We start from the raw sequence: 19,043 nt of genomic DNA, 5'->3' as shown, positions 1-19,043 counted from the left end.
AGGAGGAAGAGAAGAAAGGAGGAGAAAGAACGAAGGAGGAAGAGAAGCCAGAACCCAAGGAGGAAAAAGTAAAGCCGGAGTTGGACAAAATGGAGACTAAAAACCTACCAAGCAGGTGTGTCTGTGTGTGTGTGTCTCTGTGTGTGTGTTCTCTGTGTGTGTTCTCTGTGTGTGTGTTCTCTCTGTGTGTGTGTGTGTCTCTCTGTGTGTCTCTCGGTTTCTCTCTGTGTGAGTGTGTGTGTCTCTCTGTGTGTGTGTGTGTGTCTCTCTGTGTGTCTCTCGGTTTGTCTCTCTGTGTGTGTGTGTGTGTGTGTCTCTGTCTGTGTGTAACTTCTGGACTGTATGTTTCTCCAGGTGGGGCGGATCAACGGGCTGACTCTGAATGTGCAGAAAATCAATGGCTCCTACAGCTTCAGCGTGAGTCCACTAACCTTTACACAACCTTCAAACATCTTCCCCAGAACCTTAAAACAACCTTTTTACAGACACTGTCAAATAATTCTCCAACTTTTCCACAGCTTTTAGTCTTCCACACATTGTTCAACCTTCACACTGCTGGGTGTTTTATTTGAGTGACAGCTGACCGTGGCCCCTCCCTCTCCACAGTTCCACATGGTGATTGGCCAGTTGGATGAGGGCCTGTACAACCTGGACTTCCACTACTGTGATAACATTGTGCCAGGCACCAACCGCCCCTACACTCTCAAAGTGAGTGATGTTCTGTATTACCTTGTTACTGCTTTCACTTCTTAGTGTTTTCTGATTGAGTGTGTGTGTGTGTGTGTGTGTGTGTGTCCAGGTGGAGGTGACGGAGAAGAACCCAGGAGGTTACCTGTCAGCAGCAGAGATCCCTCTCCCTCGTCTCTACATCTTCATGGCTGGAGTCTTCTTCATTATAGCCATGGTCTGGGTTTACACACTGCTGAAGCACAGGTACACACACACACACACACACACACACACACACACACACAGGTACACACACACACACACACACACACACACACACACACACACACACACACAGGTACACACACACACACACACGGCGGCGGCATGCTACGACACCGACATGCATTTCTTTGTCCTTGTCAGAGAGGCTACTGTGTCTGCTGAACGGGGGCGGCAGGTAGCTTCAAGTTTAGAGCGTTTTGGACACTTACCGAAAGGTTGCTTGTTTGAATCCCGCAACCGACAACGTTAAAAATCTGTCGCTGTGCCCTTGAGCAAGGCACTTAACCCCATTTGCTCCAGGGGTGCTGGACAATGGTCTCTCTGGCCGTGACCCCAGTCCCTGCGGGTGTGTCGGGATGTGAACAAACACATTGCCATTACACTCTTGTACAAGAAACGTCCACAAGTAACTGATAAATACAACCACCCCCCAACCTGTTATGATGCATTATTACATATAGGTGTACAGGAGAAACACTGTTATGATGCATTATTACATATAGGTGTACAGGAGAAACACTGTTATGATGCATTATTACATATAGGTGTACAGGAGAAACAAACTGTTATGATGCATTATTACATATAGGTGTACAGGAGAAACACTGTTATGATGCATTATTACATATAGGTGTACAGGAGAAACAAACTGTTGTGATGCATTATTACATATAGGTATACAGGAGAAACAAACTGTTATGATGCATTATTACATATAGGTGTACAGGAGAAACAAACTGTTATGATGCATTATTACATATAGGTGTACAGGAGAAACAAACTGTTATGATGCATTATTACATATAGGTGTACAGGAGAAACACTGTTATGATGCATTATTACATATAGGTGTACAGGAGAAACAAACTGTTATGATGCATTATTACATATAGGTGTACAGGAGAAACACACTGTTAGGATGCATTATTACATATAGGTGTACAGGAGAAACAAACTGTTATGATGCATTATTACATATAGGTGTACAGGAGAAACACTTATGATGCATTATTACATATAGGTGTACAGGAGAAACAAACTGCTATGATGCATTATTACATATAGGTGTACAGGAGAAACAAACTGTTATGATGCATTATTACATATAGGTGTACAGGAGAAGGCTAATTCGTTAATCTTCGGTCAGAGTATATATATATTTTTTATTATGATCAGTATAATATTGTTAAATTATAGGAGTAACTTTGGTTACTAAAACATTCTTCCTCACCTCAAGTTCAACTGTCAGTCTGGAGCACTGCTGCACACTGCCTTCGTATCATAGGCCTCCCGCACTGCCTTGGTATCGTAGGCCTCCCGCACTGCCTTGGTATCGTAGGCCTCCCGCACTGCCTTGGTATCGTAGGCCTCCCGCACTGCCTTGGTATCGTAGGCCTCCCGCACTGCCTTGGTATCGTAGGCCTCCCGCACTGCCTTGGTATCGTAGGCCTCCCGCACTGCCTTGGTATCGTAGGCCTCCCGCACTGCCTTGGTATCGTAGGCCTTCCGCACTGCCTTGGTATCGTAGGCCTCCCGCACTGCCTTGGTATCGTAGGCCTCCCGCACTGCCTTGGTATCGTAGGCCTCCCGCACTGCCTTGGTATCGTAGGCCTCCCGCACTGCCTTGGTATCGTAGGCCTCCCGCACTGCCTTGGTATCGTAGGCCTCCCGCACTGCCTTGGTATCGTAGGCCTCCCGCACTGCCTTGGTATCGTAGGCCTCCCGCACTGCCTTCGTATCGTAGGCCTCCCGCACTGCCTTGGTATCGTAGGCCTCCCGCACTGCCTTGGTATCGTGGGCCTCCCGCACTGCCTTGGTATCGTGGCCTCCCGCACTGCCTTGGTATCGTGGGCCTCCCGCACTGCCTTGGTATCGTGGGCCTCCCGCACTGCCTTGGTATCGTGGGCCTCCCGCACTGCCTTGGTATCGTGGGCCTCCCGCGCTGCCTTGGTATCGTAGGCCTCCCGCGCTGCCTTGGTATCGTAGGCCTCCCGCGCTGCCTTGGTATCGTAGGCCTCCCGCGCTGCCTTGGTATCGTAGGCCTCCCGCGCTGCCTTGGTATCGTAGGCCTCCCGCGCTGCCTTGGTATCGTAGGCCTCCCGCGCTGCCTTGGTATCGTAGGCCTCCCGCACTGCCTTCGTATCGCAGGCCTCCTGCACTGCCTTGGTATCGTAGGCCTCCAGTATAGGAGGCTAGTAGCCACAACAAACCTTTTTCAAAAGTTGTAAACTTTATTAGGGTAATATCAAAAGTCAAGCCATTGTTTTATATGGAAAATACATAGGAACTCACACAGTAAACAGTTTATAACCCTTCTCCTCTGCTATCCTCCTGTCTCTCTCTGTTCTCTCTTCTCTGCTATTCTCTCCTTTCTCTCTGGTTCTCTCTTCTCCTCTGCTATCCTCCTGTCTCTCTTGTTCTCTCTTCTCCTCTGCTATCCTCCTGTCTCTCTCTTGTTCTCTCTTCTCCTCTGCTATCCTCCTGTCTCTCTCTTGTCCTCTCTTCTCTGCTATCCTCCTTTCTCTCTCTGGTTCTCTCTTCTCCTCTGCTATTCCCTCCTTTCTCTCTCTGGTTCTCTCTTCTCCTCTGCTATTCTCTCCTTTCTCTCTGTTCTCTCTTCTCCTCTGCTATTCCCTCCTGTCTCTCTCTGGTTCTCTCTTCTCCTCTGCTATCCTCCTTTCTCTCTCTGGTTCTCTCTTCTCCTCTGCTATCCTCCTTTCTCTCTCTGGTTCTCTCTTCTCCTCTGCTATTCCCTCCTTTCTCTCTCTGGTTCTCTCTTCTCCTCTGCTATTCCCTCCTTTCTCTCTCTGGTTCTCTCTTCTCTGCTATTCCTTCCTTTCTCTCTCTGGTTCTCTCTTCTCCTCTGCTATTCCCTCCTGTCTCTCTCTTGTTCTCTCTTCTCCTCTGCTATTCTCTCCTTTCTCTCTCTGTTCTCTCTTCTCCTCTGCTATTCTCTCCTTTCTCTCCCTGGTTCTCTCTTCTCCTCTGCTATTCTCTCCTTTCTCTCTCTGGTTCTCTCTTCTCCTCTGCTATTCCCTCCTTTCTCTCTCTGGTTCTCTCTTCTCCTCTGCTATTCCCTCCTTTCTCTCTCTGGTTCTCTCTTCTCCTCTGCTATTCCCTCCTTTCTCTCTCTGGTTCTCTCTTCTCTGCTATTCCCTCCTTTCTCTCTCTGGTTCTCTCTTCTCCTCTGCTATTCTCTCCTTTCTCTCTGTTCTCTCTTCTCCTCTGCTATCCCCTCCTTTCTCTCTCTGTTCTCTCTTCTCCTCTGCTATCCCCTCCTTTCTCTCTCTGGTTCTCTCTTCTCCTCTGCTATCCTCCTTTCTCTCTCTGGTTCTCTCTTCTCCTCTGCTATTCCCTCCTTTCTCTCTCTGGTTCTCTCTTCTCCTCTGCTATTCTCTCCTTTCTCTCTTGTTCTCTCTTCTCCTCTGCTATTCCCTCCTGTCTCTCTCTTGTTCTCTCTTCTCCTCTGCTATTCTCTCCTTTCTCTCTCTGTTCTCTCTTCTCCTCTGCTATTCTCTCCTTTCTCTCCCTGGTTCTCTCTTCTCCTCTGCTATTCTCTCCTTTCTCTCTCTGGTTCTCTTCTCCTCTGCTATTCTCTCCTTTCTCTCTCTCGTTCTCTCTTATCCTCTGCTATTCTCTCCTTTCTCTCTCTGGTTCTCTCTTCTCCTCTGCTATTCTCTCCTTTCTCTCTCTGGTTCTCTCTTCTCTGCTATTCTCTCCTTTCTCTCTCTTGTTCTCTCTTCCTCTCCTTACTCCTCTCCTGTAGGTACAGTGTGTTTAAGATCCACTGGCTGATGGCAGCTCTGGCCTTCACCAAGTCCATCTCCCTGGTCTTCCACAGCGTGAGTACAGCAGACACACATGTAGACACACACATATACATACTGACCACCACACACAGAGAAACCCACACACACGGACCTCCACACACACACACAGAGAAACCCACAGAGCAACTCATACACACGGACCTCCACACACACACACACTGAGAAACCCACAGAGCAACTCACACACACGGACCTCCACACACACACAGAGAAACCCACAGAGCAACCCACACACACGGACCCCCACACACACACAGAGAAACCCACAGAGCAACTCACACACACGGACCTCCACACACACAGAGAAACCCACAGAGCAACTCACACACACGGACCTCCACATACACACAGAGAAACCCACAGAGCAACCCACACACACGGACCTCCACACACACACTGAGAAACCCACAGAGCAACCCACACACACGGACCTCCACACACACACTGAGAAACCCACAGAGCAACCCACACACACGGACCTCCACACACATCCTCCACCTAACCGACACCACTAAATTACATTTGACTGTGATGTACAATGGAATATCCTCTAAAATGTTCCTCTCCTCTCTCAGATCAACTACCACTTCATCAACACGGAGGGACACCCCATAGAAGGATGGGCTGTCATGTACTACATTACCCACCTGTCAGTCTGACTTGTATTTCAGTCTGGGTGATAGTTCTTTTGGGTGTGTGGGGGGGGGGGTGATACATCTGTGTGTGTATATAAAATGGGTGTGTGTCATAGTGTATGTAAAATATCACATTTTATTGGTCACATACACATGTTTAGCAGATGCTATTGCAGGTGTAGTGAAATGCTTGTGTTCCTAGCTCCAACGCTACAATAGTATCTAACAATACACACACGTCTAAAAGTAATGACATTTAGAAATATTAGGACGAGCGATGTCGGAGTGGCATTGACTAAAATACAGTATATACAGTTGAAGTCGGAAGTTTACATACACCTTAGCCAAATACATTTAAACTCAGTTTTTCACAATTCCTGACATTTAATCCTAGTAAAAATTCCCTGTCTTACGTCAGTTAGGATCACCACTTTATTTTAAGAATGTGAAATGTCAGAATAATAGTAGAGTGATTTATTTCAGCTTTTATTTCTTTCATCACATTCCCAGTGGGTCAGAAGTTTACATACACTCAATTAGTATTTGGTAGCATTGCCTTTAAATTGCTTAACTTGGGTCAAACATTTTGGGTAGCCTTCCACAAGCTTCCCACAATAAGTTGGGTGAATTTTGGCCCATTCCTCTTGACAGAGCTGGTGTAACTGAGTCAGGTTTGTAGGCCTCCTTGCTTGCACACGCTTTTTCAGTTCTGCCCTCAAATTTTCTATGGGATTGAGGTCAGGGCTTTGTGATGGCCACTCCAATACCTTGACTTTGTTGTCCTTAAGCCATTTTGGCACAACTTTGGAAGTATGCTTGGGGTCATTGTCGATTTGGAAGACCCATTTGCGACCAAGCTTTAACTTCCTGTATGATGTATTGAGATGTTGCTTCAATATATCCACATAATTTTCCTCCTCATGATGCCATCTATTTTGTGAAGTGCACCAGTCCCTCCTGCAGCAAAGCACCCCCACAACATGATGCTGCCACCCCCGCGCTTCACGGTTGGGATGGTGTTCTTCAGCTTGCAAGCATCCTCCTTTTTCCTCCAAACATAACGATGGTCATTATGGCCAAACAGTTCTATTTTTGTTTCATCAGACCAGAGGGCATTTCTCCAAAAAGTACGATCTTTGTCCCCATGTGCAGTTGCAAACCGTAGTTTTTTTTTGTTTTTTTGGAGCAGTGGCTTCTTCCTTGCTGAGCGGCCTTTCAGGTTATGTCGATATAGGACTCGTTTTACTCTGGATATAGATACTTTTGTACCTGTTTCCTCCAGCATCTTTACAAGGTCCTTTGCTGTTGTTCTGGGATTGATTTGCACTTTTCGCAACAAAGTACGGAGCGCGTCTCCTTCCTGAGCGGTATGATGGCTGCGTGGTCCCATGGTGTTTATACGCGTACTATTGCTTGAACAGATGAACGTGGTACCTTCAGGCATTTGGAAATTGCTCCCAAGGACGAACCAGACTTGTGGAGGTCTACATTTTTTTTTCTGAGATCTTGGCTGATTTATTTAGATTTTCCACTGATGTCAAGCAAAGAGGCACTGAGTTTGAAGGTAGGCCTTGAAATACATCCACAGGTACACCTCCAATTGACATCATTTATCAGAAGCTTGTAAAGCCATGACATAATTTTCTGGAATTTTCCAAGATGTTAAAAGGCACAGTCAACTTTGTATGTAAACTTCTGACCCACTGGAATTGTGATAGTGAATTATAAGTGAAATAATCTGTCTGTAAACAATTGTTGGGAAAATGACTTGTGTCATGCACAAAGTAGATGTCCTAACCGACTTGCCAAAACTGTAGTTTGTTTAAAAAGACATTTGTGGATTTGTTGAAAAACGAGTTTTAATGACTCCAACCTCTGACTTCAACTGTGTATATGAAATGAGTAAAGCAGTATTGATGTGTGTACGTTTTGATACGTGTGTCTGTTACCTTTTGATACGTGTGTCTGTTACCTTTTGATACGTGTGTCTGTTACGTTTTGATACGCGCGTCTGTTACGTTTTGATACGCGCGTCTGTTACGTTTTGATACGCGCGTCTGTTACGTTTTGATACGCGCGTCTGTTACGTTTTGATACGCGCGTCTGTTACGTTTTGATACGCGCGTCTGTTACGTTTTGATACGCGCGTCTGTTACGTTTTGATACGCGCGCCTGTTACGTTTTGATACGCGCGCCTGTTACGTTTTGATACGCGCGCCTGTTACGTTTTGATACGCGCGCCTGTTACGTTTTGATACGCGCGCCTGTTACGTTTTGATACGCGCGCCTGTTACGTTTTGATACGCGCGCCTGTTACGTTTTGATACGCGCGCCTGTTACGTTTTGATACGCGCGCCTGTTACGTTTTGATACGCGCGCCTGTTACGTTTTGATACGCGCGCCTGTTACGTTTTGATACGTGCGTCTGTTAAGTTTTGATACGTGTGTCTGTTACGTTTTGATACGCGCGCCTGTTACGTTTTGATACGCGCGCCTGTTACGTTTTGATACGCGCGTCTGTTACGTTTTGATACGCGCGTCTGTTACGTTTTGATACGCGCGTCTGTTACGTTTTGATACGCGCGTCTGTTACGTTTTGATACGCGCGCCTGTTACGTTTTGATACGCGTGCCTGTTACGTTTTGATACGCGTGTCTGTTACGATTTGATACGCGCGTCTGTTACGTTTTGATACGCGCGTCTGTTACGTTTTGATACGTGCTTCTGTTAAGTTTTGATACGTGTGTCTGTTACGTTTTGATACGTGTGTCTGTTACGTTTTGATACGTGTGTCTGTTACGTTTTGATACGTGTGTCTGTTACGTTTTGATACGTGTGTCTGTTACGCGCGTGTGGTGCGTAATAACGTGTTGTGTGGTGCGTAATAACGTGTTGTGTGGTGCGTAATAACGTGTTGTGTGGTGCGTAATAACGTGTTGTGTGGTGCGTAATAACGTGTGGTGCGTAATAACGTGTGGTGCGTAATAACGTGTTGTGTGGTGCGTAATAACGTGTGGTGCGTAATAACGTGTTGTGTGGTGCGTAATAACGTGTGGTGCGTAATAACGTGTTGTGTGGTGCGTAATAACGTGTGGTGCGTAATAACGTGTTGTGTGGTGCGTAATAACGTGTGGTGCGTAATGACGTGTTGTGTGGTGCGTAATGACGTGTTGTGTGGTGCGTAATGACGTGTTGTGTGGTGCGTAATGTTGTGTTGTGTGGTGCGTAATGACGTGTTGTGTGGTGCGTAATAACGTGTTGTGTGGTGCGTAATAACGTGTTGTGTGTAACGTGTGTATTAACGTGTTGTGTGCAGGTTGAAGGGGGCTCTGCTGTTCATCACTCTGGCGTTGATTGGTACTGGCTGGGCCTTTGTTAAATACATCCTGTCAGACAAGGAGAAGAAGATCTTCATGATCGTCATCCCTCTACAGGTACACCTGGGGGGGGTTATATCATCATCCCTCTACAGGTACACCTGGGGGGGGTGCGGAAGTGACAGTCGACTCGTTAACCAATGATCTGACAGAGACAGATTTAGTGATGTATTCTTCATCTCTGGCAAACTTCCACCAGTTTGACACTCACTCTCTCTCTCTCTCTCTTCCCCCCCACCCCCTCTCTCTCTCTTTCTCTTCCCCCCCACCCCCTCTCCCAGGTTCTGGCCAACGTAGCCTACATCATAATAGAGTCTACAGAGGAGGGCTCTAGTGAGTACGCCCTGTGGAAGGAGGTTCTGTTCCTGGTTGACCTCATCTGCTGTGGAGCCATCCTCTTTCCTGTTATATGGTCAGTATACTGTTAGGAGGTGTTGTTCCTGGTTGACCTCATCCTCTTCCCTGTTATATGGTCAGTATACTGTTAGGAGGATTGTTCCTGGTTGACCTCATCCTCTTCCCTGTTATATGGTCAGTATACTGTTAGGAGGATTGTTCCTGGTTGACCTCATCCTCTTCCCTGTTATATGGTCAGTATACTGTTAGGAGGTGTTGTTCCTGGTTAACCTCATCCTCTTCCCTGTTATATGGTCAGTATACTGTTAGGAGGAGGTGTTGTTCCTGGTTAACCTCATCCTCTTCCCTGTTATATGGTCAGTATACTGTTAGGAGGTGGTGTTGTTCCTGGGTGACCTCATCCTCTTCCCTGTTATATGGTCAGTATACTGTTAGGAGGTGTTGTTCCTGGTTAACCCCATCCTCTTCCCTGTTATATGGTCAGTATACTGTTAGGAGGATTGTTCCTGGTTGACCTCATCCTCTTTCCTGTTATATGGTCAGTATACTGTTAGGAGGATTGTTCCTGGTTGACCTCATCCTCTTTCCTGTTATATGGTCAGTATACTGTTAGGAGGATTGTTCCTGGGTGACCTCATCCTCTTCCCTGTTATATGGTCAGTATACTGTTAGGAGGATTGTTCCTGGTTGACCTCATCCTCTTTCCTGTTATATGGTCAGTATACTGTTAGGAGGATTGTTCCTGGTTGACCTCATCCTCTTCCCTGTTATATGGTCAGTATACTGTTAGGAGGATTGTTCCTGGTTGACCTCATCCTCTTCCCTGTTATATGGTCAGTATACTGTTAGGAGGATTGTTCCTGGTTGACCTCATCCTCTTCCCTGTTATATGGTCAGTATACTGTCAGGAGGTGTTGTTCCTGGTTGACCTCATCCTCTTCCCTGTTATATGGTCAGTATACTGTTAGGAGGAGTTGTTCCTGGTTAACCTCATCCTCTTCCCTGTTATATGGTCAGTATACTGTTAGGAGGTGGTGTTGTTCCTGGTTGACCTCATCCTCTTCCCTGTTATATGGTCAGTATACTGTTAGGAGGATTGTTCCTGGTTGACCTCATCCTCTTCCCTGTTATATGGTCAGTATACTGTTAGGAGGATTGTTCCTGGTTGACCTCATCCTCTTCCCTGTTATATGGTCAGTATACTGTTAGGAGGATTGTTCCTGGTTGACCTCATCCTCTTCCCTGTTATATGGTCAGTATACTGTTAGGAGGAGATGTTGTTCCTGGTTGACCTCATCCTCTTCCCTGTTATATGGTCAGTATACTGTTAGGAGGAGATGTTGTTCCTGGTTGACCTCATCCTCTTCCCTGTTATATGGTCAGTATACTGTTAGGAGGAGATGTTGTTCCTGGTTGACCTCATCCTCTTCCCTGTTATATGGTCAGTATACTGTTAGGAGGTGTTGTTCCTGGTTGACCTCATCCTCTTCCCTGTTATATGGTCAGTATACTGTTAGGAGGTGGTGTTGTTCCTGGTTGACCTCATCCTCTTCCCTGTTATATGGTCAGTATACTGTTAGGAGGATTGTTCCTGGTTGACCTCATCCTCTTCCCTGTTATATGGTCAGTATACTGTTAGGAGGATTGTTCCTGGTTGACCTCATCCTCTTCCCTGTTGTATGGTCAGTATACTGTTAGGAGGTGTTGTTCCTGGTTGACCTCATCCTCTTCCCTGTTGTATGGTCAGTATACTGTTAGGAGGTGGTGTTGTTCCTGGGTGACCTCATCCTCTTCCCTGTTGTATGGTCAGTATACTGTTAGGAGGTGTTGTTCCTGGTTGACCTCATCCTCTTCCCTGTTATATGGTCAGTATACTGTTAGGAGGAGGTGTTGTTCCTGGTTGACCTCATCCTCTTCCCTGTTATATGGTCAGTATACTGTTAGGAGGATTGTTCCTGGTTGACCTCATCCTCTTCCCTGTTATATGGTCAGTATACTGTTAGGAGGATTGTTCCTGGTTGACCTCATCCTCTTCCCTGTTGTATGGTCAGTATACTGTTAGGAGGTGTTGTTCCTGGTTGACCTCATCCTCTTCCCTGTTGTATGGTCAGTATACTGTTAGGAGGTGGTGTTGTTCCTGGGTGACCTCATCCTCTTCCCTGTTGTATGGTCAGTATACTGTTAGGAGGTGTTGTTCCTGGTTGACCTCATCCTCTTCCCTGTTATATGGTCAGTATACTGTTAGGAGGTGTTGTTCCTGGTTAACCTCATCCTCTTCCCTGTTATATGGTCAGTATACTGTTAGGAGGTGTTGTTCCTGGTTAACCTCATCCTCTTCCCTGTTGTATGGTCAGTATACTGTTAGGAGGATTGTTCCTGGTTGACCTCATCCTCTTCCCTGTTATATGGTCAGTATACTGTTAGGAGGAGGTGTTGTTCCTGGTTGACCTCATCCTCTTCCCTGTTATATGGTCAGTATACTGTTAGGAGGATTGTTCCTGGTTGACCTCATCCTCTTCCCTGTTATATGGTCAGTATACTGTTAGGAGGTGTTGTTCCTGGTTGACCTCATCCTCTTTCCTGTTATATGGTCAGTATACTGTTAGGAGGATTGTTCCTGGGTGACCTCATCCTCTTCCCTGTTGTATGGTCAGTATACTGTTAGGAGGATTGTTCCTGGGTGACCTCATCCTCTTCCCTGTTATATGGTCAGTATACTGTTAGGAGGATTGTTCCTGGTTGACCTCATCCTCTTCCCTGTTGTATGGTCAGTATACTGTTAGGAGGATTGTTCCTGGTTGACCTCATCCTCTTCCCTGTTATATGGTCAGTATACTGTTAGGAGGTGTTGTTCCTGGTTGACCTCATCCTCTTCCCTGTTGTATGGTCAGTATACTGTTAGGAGGTGGTGTTGTTCCTGGGTGACCTCATCCTCTTCCCTGTTATATGGTCAGTATACTGTTAGGAGGTGTTGTTCCTGGGTGACCTCATCCTCTTCCCTGTTGTATGGTCAGTATACTGTTAGGAGGATTGTTCCTGGTTGACCTCATCCTCTTCCCTGTTGTATGGTCAGTATACTGTTAGGAGGTGTTGTTCCTGGTTGACCTCATCCTCTTTCCTGTTATATGGTCAGTATACTGTTAGGAGGATTGTTCCTGGGTGACCTCATCCTCTTCCCTGTTGTATGGTCAGTATACTGTTAGGAGGATTGTTCCTGGTTGACCTCATCCTCTTCCCTGTTGTATGGTCAGTATACTGTTAGGAGGTGTTGTTCCTGGTTGACCTCATCCTCTTTCCTGTTATATGGTCAGTATACTGTTAGGAGGATTGTTCCTGGGTGACCTCATCCTCTTCCCTGTTATATGGTCAGTATACTGTTAGGAGGATTGTTCCTGGTTGACCTCATCCTCTTCCCTGTTATACGGGCCATCAGAGGAGACCTTACCGTGAAATGCTGAATACAGCAAGTGTAGACCTTACCGTGAAATGCTGAATACAGCAAGTGTAGACCTTACCGTGAAATGCTGAATACAGCAGGTGTAGACCTTACCGTGAAATGCTTACTTACAAGCCCTGAACCAACAGTGCAGTTCAAGAAGAGTTGAGAAAATATGTACCAAGTAGACTAAAATAAATAGTAATAATAAAAAGTAACACAATAAGAATAACAATAACGAGGCTATATACAGGGGGCACCGGTACCCAGTCAGTGTGGAGGCTATATACAGGGGGCACCGGTACCCAGTCAGTGTGGAGGCTATATACAGGGGGCACCGGTACCCAGTCAGTGTGGAGGCTATATACAGGGGGCACCGGTACCCAGTCAGTGTGGAGGCTATATACAGGGGGCACCGGTACCCAGTCAGTGTGGAGGCTATATACAGGGGGCACCGGTACCCAGTCAGTGTGGAGGCTATATACAGGGGGCACCGGTACCCAGTCAGTGTGGAGGCTATATACAGGGGGCACCGGTACCCAGTCAGTGTGGAGGCTATATACAGGGGGCACCGGTACCCAGTCAGTGTGGAGGCTATATACAGGGGGCACCGGTACCCAGTCAGTGTGGAGGCTATATACAGGGGGCACCGGTACCCAGTCAGTGTGGAGGCTATATACAGGGGGCACCGGTACCCAGTCAGTGTGGAGGCTATATACAGGGGGCACCGGTACCCAGTCAGTGTGGAGGCTATATACAGGGGGCACCGGTACCCAGTCAGTGTGGAGGCTATATACAGGGGGCACCGGTACCCAGTCAGTGTGGAGGCTATATACAGGGGGCACCGGTACCCAGTCAGTGTGGAGGCTATATACAGGGGGCACCGGTACCCAGTCAGTGTGGAGGCTATATACAGGGGGCACCGGTACCCAGTCAGTGTGGAGGCTATATACAGGGGGCACCGGTACCCAGTCAGTGTGGAGGCTATATACAGGGGGCACCGGTACCCAGTCAGTGTGGAGGCTATATACAGGGGGCACCGGTACCCAGTCAGTGTGGAGGCTATATACAGGGGGCACCGGTACCCAGTCAGTGTGGAGGCTATATACAGGGGGCACCGGTACCCAGTCAGTGTGGAGGCTATATACAGGGGGCACCGGTACCCAGTCAGTGTGGAGGCTATATACAGGGGGCACAGGTACTGAGTCAGTATGCGGGGGTACAGGTTAGTTGAGGTCATTTGTACATGTAGGTGGGGTGAAGTGACTATGCATAGATAATAAACAGCGAGTAGCAGCAGTGTACAAAAGGGAGGGGGGGTCAATGTAAATTGTCCGGTGGTGATTTTATTAATTGTTTAGCAGTCTTATGACTTGGGGGTAGAAGCTGTTGAGGAGCCTTTTGGTCGTAGACTTTGGCGCTCCTGTACCGCTTGCTGTGCGGCAGCAGAGAAAACAGTCTAACTTAGATGACTAGAACATTCTAACATGAATTTTATGGAAAAGACAATGCAGCTGCCTTCTAGCCAATATAATATACACTGCTCAAAAAAATAAAGGGAACACTAAAATAACACATCCTAGATCTGAATGAATGAAATATTCTTGTTAAATACTTTTTTCTTTACATAGTTGAATGTGCTGACAACAAAATCACACAAAGATTATCAATGGAAATCAAATTTATCAACCCATGGAGGTCTGGATTTGGAGTCACACTCAAAATTAAAGTGGAAAACCACACTACAGGCTGATCCAACTTTGATGTAATGTCCTTAAAACAAGTCAAAATGAGGCTCAGTAGTGTGTGTGGCCTCCACGTGCCTGTATGACCTCCCTACAACGCCTGGGCATGCTCCTGATGAGGTGGTGGATGGTCTCCTGAGGGATCTCCTCCCAGACCTGGACTAAAGCATCCGCCAACTCCTGGACAGTCTGTGGTGCAACGTGGCGTTGGTGGATGGAGTGAGACATGATGTCCCAGATGTGCTCAATTGGATTCAGGTCTGGGGAACGGGCGGGCCACTCCATAGCATCAATGCCTTCCTCTTGCAGGAACTGCTGACACACTCCAGCCACATGAGGTCTAGCATTGTCTTGCATTAGGAAGAACCCAGGGCCAACCGCACCAGCATATGGTCTCACAAGGGGTCTGAGGATCTCATCTCGGTACCTAATGGCAGTCAGGCTACCTCTGGCGAGCACATGGAGGGCTGTGCGGCCCCCCCAAAGAAATGCCACCCCACACCATGACTGACCCACCGCCAAACCGGTCATGCTGGAGGATGTTGCAGGCAGCAGAACGTTCTCCACGGCGTCTCCAGACTCTCACGTCTGTCACATGTGCTCATGTGCTCAGTGTGAACCTGCTTTCATCTGTGAAGAGCACAGGGCGCCAGTGGCGAATTTGCCAATCTTGGTGTTCTCTGGCAAATGCCAAACGTCCTGCACGGTGTTGGGCTGTAAGCACAACCCCCACCTGTGGACGTCGGGCCCTCATACCACCCTCATGGAGTCTGTTTCTGACCGTTTGAGCAGACACATGCACATTTGTGGCCTGCTGGAGGTCATTTTGCAGGGCTCTGGCAGTGCTCCTCCTGCTACTCCTTGCACAAAGGCAGAGGTAGCGGTCCTGCTGCTGGGTTGTTGCCCTCCTACGGCCTCCTCCACGTCTCCTGATGTACTGGCCTGTCTCCTGGTACCGCCTCCATGCTCTGGACACTATGCTGACAGACACAGCAAACCTTCTTGCCACAGCTCGCATTGATGTGCCATCCTGGATGAGCTGCACTACCTGAGCCACTTGTGTGGGTTGTAGACTCCGTCTCATGCTACCACTAGAGAGCACCGCCAGCATTCAAAAGTGACCAAAACATCAGCCAGGAAGCATAGGAACTGAGAACTGGTCTGTGGTCACCACCTGCAGAACCACTCCTTTATTGGGGGTGTCTTGCTAATTGCCTATAATTTCCACCTGTTGTCTATTCCATTTGCACAACAGCATGTGAAATTTATTGTCAATCAGTGTTGCTTCCTAAGTGGACAGTTAGATTTCACAGAAGTGTGATTGACTTGGAGTTACATTGTGTTGTTTAAGTGTTCCCTTTATTTTTTTGAGCAGTGTGTGTATATATATATAAGCTGGAGAAGAATATTACTGTTGGGTTTGAGAAGGGGGCTCCTTTCTCCCTGACGGGCCGTCAGAGGATAATATTACTGTTGGGTTTGAGAAGGGGGCTCCTTTCTCCCTGACGGGCCGTCAGAGGATAATATTACTGTTGGGTTTGAGAAGGGGGCTCCTTCCTCCCTGACGGGCCGTCAGAGGCTAATGTGTGTGTGTGTGTGTGTGTTTGCAGGTCTATTCGTCACCTACAAGAGGCTTCCAGCACTGATGGGAAAGGTGAGCCATCTATAGGGAGGGATACATTTCATGGACAGTTAGCAGTGGTCAATAACTATAGCTTAGTAAAATGTAGTTGGAACCTTGTATTTGGAGCTGTGTTCCCCTGTAGTTCCCCTGTAGTTCCCCTGTAGCTGTCTGTAGTAATACTGTCTGTCTGTTTCCTTCAGCTGCCATGAACCTGGAGAAACTCAAACTATTCAGACATTACTACGTCATGGTGAGGAGACATCAGTCTCTCTGTCTGTCTCTCTTCCTCGCAGATATTTTGAATTCTAACTTATTTTTCTGTGAAAGTTGTGCAAGATGTCAGGATGGGTAATCTCTCTCTCCCTCCGCCCTCTCTCCGTCCTCCATCTCTCCATCTGTAGATAGTGTGTTATATCTACTTCACAAGGATCATAGCCATCCTGCTGAAGGTGACGGTGCCTTTCCAGTGGCAGTGGTGTTACGAGGTGAGACACCGTCACCGTCCACTTCTGATGATGTCACACTGTGAAACTGAGCCATTTCTTCTTTGTTTTTAGAGATTGTCTGAATGTTTTATTTTCCCCCTCTACCCCTCCCTCCTGTAGTTCCTAGTGGAGGTGTCTACCCTGGTCTTCTTTGTGTTGACGGGGTATAAGTTCCGCCCGGCTTCCAACAACCCCTACCTCCAGCTGCCCCTGGATGAGGAGGATGTGGAGATGGATGAAGTGTAAGAGACGGTTGTTGTTGTTGTGTGAGGTAGCACCTGGGATGTGTTCAGTATTAAACTAACCCCCTCTCTCTCCCCTCTCTTCTCTCTGCAGGTTGACGGAGTCCGGGATGTTGGAGGGCATCTCTAAAGTCAAGAAGACATCTAATGGTCGCGAGCGCCAGAAAGAGTCTACCTTGTGAGAGTGTGTGTGTTTGAAGAGGGGGGTGTTCTAAACACCCATAACCCCTCAGCGTTGGAGAGAAACGGGGACTGAAACGGACCAAGACACACCCTTTACCCCTCCCCCAAAACACTCCTCCTTCCTCCTCGATCTGAAACTGTGGCTGTTACTAAAGCAATCCCCGCCTCGCTATGCAACAAGACAAACGACGACAGACTTTAGTTGTCGTTGGACCTTCTCTCTCTCTCTCTCGTTTATCTGGAGACTTTCTGGAGGCTCTGCACCCCTGCCTGGTGTCTTAATGGTTCATTCCAGGGAGAGAACTCTTCCACCCCCCCTCATCGATGGATGAATAGAACGGTCTGGTCTGGGGTAGAATGGACCTCTAATGACCTCTCTCTCTCTCACACTCCCTTTCCCTCTCTCTCCTTTTCTTCTCTCTGGAGAACGGAGGAAGCGAGACTCCAAAGATGATCATTTTCCAGATGTGTGATTGGTATATTTTATATCCAGAGTATCTTGTTCTGTTTTAATGTGACCCAACTGGCACCCTGTTGCTGATGTAGTGCACTACACAGGGTGTGGTTTGGAACCCTGTTCCTGATGTAGTGTACTACACAGGGTGTGGTTTGGAACCCTGTTCCTGATGTAGTGCACTACACAGGGTGTGGTTTGGAACCCTGTTCCTGATGTAGTGCACTACACAGGGTGTGGTTTGGAACCCTGTTCCTGATGTAGTGCACTACACAGGGTGTGGTTTGGAACCCTGTTCCTGATGTAGTGCACTACACAGGGTGTGGTTTGGAACCCTGTTCCTGATGTAGTGCACTACACAGGGTGTGGTTTGGCACCCTGTTCCTGATGTAGTGCACTACACAGGGTGTGGTTTGGAACCCTGTTCCTGATGTAGTGCACTACACGGTGTGGTTTGGAACCCTGTTCCTGATGTAGTGCACTACACAGGGTGTGGTTTGGAACCCTGTTCCTGATGTAGTGCACTACACAGGGTGTGGTTTGGAACCCTGTTCCTGATGTAGTGCACTACACAGGGTGTGGTCAGGAACCCTGTTCCTGATGTAGTGCACTACACAGGGTGTGGTACTTCTGTTGGACTACGTTGGCTGTATTTTGATGTGTGTTTTGGCTGTGTGTTTCTTCCATTTGGAGATGCAGTTTGAGACACCAGTCTGTCTGTCTCTCCGTAGAACAGGGGTTATCCAACCTTCCTCTGTAGGAGCTGGTATGGGTGCAGGCTTTTGCTCCGGCCCTGCAGTAAAACACCTGGTTGAACTAATCACTTTTTATAGTTGATTAATTATAGTCAAGTCAAATTCTAGTTATCAATAAAGAACAGCTGATTCAACTGATCAATTAGTCATAGTCATCAATAAAGACTTTATTAGTGGAATCTGATGTTGCCCCCACCTGGTTCTGACATGGTTCTGACTGTCTCACCCCTGGACCAGAGAACAGAGACATCCACAGTGTCCCTGACAGGGTCTGACTGTCCCACCCCCAGTGAAAGCAGCCTCTGTGGGGGAAGTTATCAGAGTCCTGGTCAGTGACAGTCCCACCCCCAGTGAAAGCAGCCTCTATGTGGGGGAAGTTATCAGAGTCCTGGTCAGGGTAGTGACAGTCCCACCCCCAGTGAAAGCAGCATCTATGTGGGGGGAGTTATCAGGGTCCTGGTCAGGGTAGTGACTCTGGTCCACCCCCAGTGAAAGCAGCCTCTCTGTGGGGGAAGTTATCAGAGTCCTGGTCAGGGTAGTGACAGTCCCACCCCCAGTGAAAGCAGCCTCTATGTGGGGGAAGTTATCAGAGTCCTGGTCAGGGTAGTGACAGTCCCACCCCCAGTGAAAGCAGCATCTATGTGGGGGGAGTTATCAGGGTCCTGGTCAGTGACAGTCCCACCCCCAGTGAAAGCAGCCTCTATGTGGGGGAAGTTATCAGAGTCCTGGTCAGGGTAGTGACTCTGGTCCACCCCCAGTGAAAGCAGCCTCTCTGTGGGGGAAGTTATCAGAGTCCTGGTCAGGGTAGTGACTCTGGTCCACCCCCAGTGAAAGCAGCCTCTATGTGGGGGAAGTTATCAGAGTCCTGGTCAGGGTAGTGACAGTCCCACCCCCAGTGAAAGCAGCCTCTATATGGGGGAAGTTATCAGAGTCCTGGTCAGGGTAGTGACAGTCACACCCCCAGTG

General features: G+C 47.8%; 1 protein-coding gene across 2 annotated transcripts; it reads left to right on the top strand.

Moving 5' to 3' along the window:
- Positions 1 to 104: 104 nt before the first annotated feature.
- LOC120019624 (protein GPR108-like) lies at positions 105 to 18,215 on the top strand. Of its 2 annotated transcripts, XM_038962978.1 has the most exons (13): positions 105 to 115; positions 355 to 417; positions 607 to 708; positions 800 to 933; positions 4,721 to 4,796; positions 5,360 to 5,433; positions 8,736 to 8,853; positions 9,078 to 9,208; positions 15,945 to 15,988; positions 16,159 to 16,208; positions 16,360 to 16,443; positions 16,564 to 16,685; positions 16,780 to 18,215. In XM_038962978.1, the coding sequence occupies exons 3-13, from the start codon at positions 613 to 615 to the stop codon at positions 16,865 to 16,867; spliced, it is 1,017 nt and encodes a 338-aa protein (XP_038818906.1). In that variant the 5' UTR covers positions 105 to 115; positions 355 to 417; positions 607 to 612; the 3' UTR covers positions 16,868 to 18,215. The 2 variants fall into 2 exon arrangements, with proteins under 2 accessions (XP_038818906.1, XP_038818914.1); XM_038962986.1 differs by lacking the exon at positions 105 to 115 and having other exon boundaries at positions 519 to 708.
- Positions 18,216 to 19,043: the final 828 nt, after the last annotated feature.

This window comes from Salvelinus namaycush, chromosome 2 (genome assembly GCF_016432855.1).
Source record: "Salvelinus namaycush isolate Seneca chromosome 2, SaNama_1.0, whole genome shotgun sequence".
Taxonomy (NCBI): domain Eukaryota; kingdom Metazoa; phylum Chordata; class Actinopteri; order Salmoniformes; family Salmonidae; genus Salvelinus; species Salvelinus namaycush.
Note: the sequence above shows the minus strand (reverse complement) of the source record. Positions and strands in the feature narration are given on the sequence as shown.

What these genes read in the sequence shown, in the direction of transcription:
- LOC120019624 (XM_038962978.1), top strand. Translation starts at nt 613, where the DNA reads ATGGTGATTGGCCAGTTGGATGAGGGCCTGTACAACCTGGACTTCCAC. An exon ending in ATGTACTACATTACCCACCT is followed by an intron (nt 5,434 to 8,735) that starts GTCAGTCTGACT and finishes TGTTGTGTGCAG; the next exon opens with GTTGAAGGGGGCTCTGCTGT. An exon ending in TGATCGTCATCCCTCTACAG is followed by an intron (nt 8,854 to 9,077) that starts GTACACCTGGGG and finishes CCCCTCTCCCAG; the next exon opens with GTTCTGGCCAACGTAGCCTA.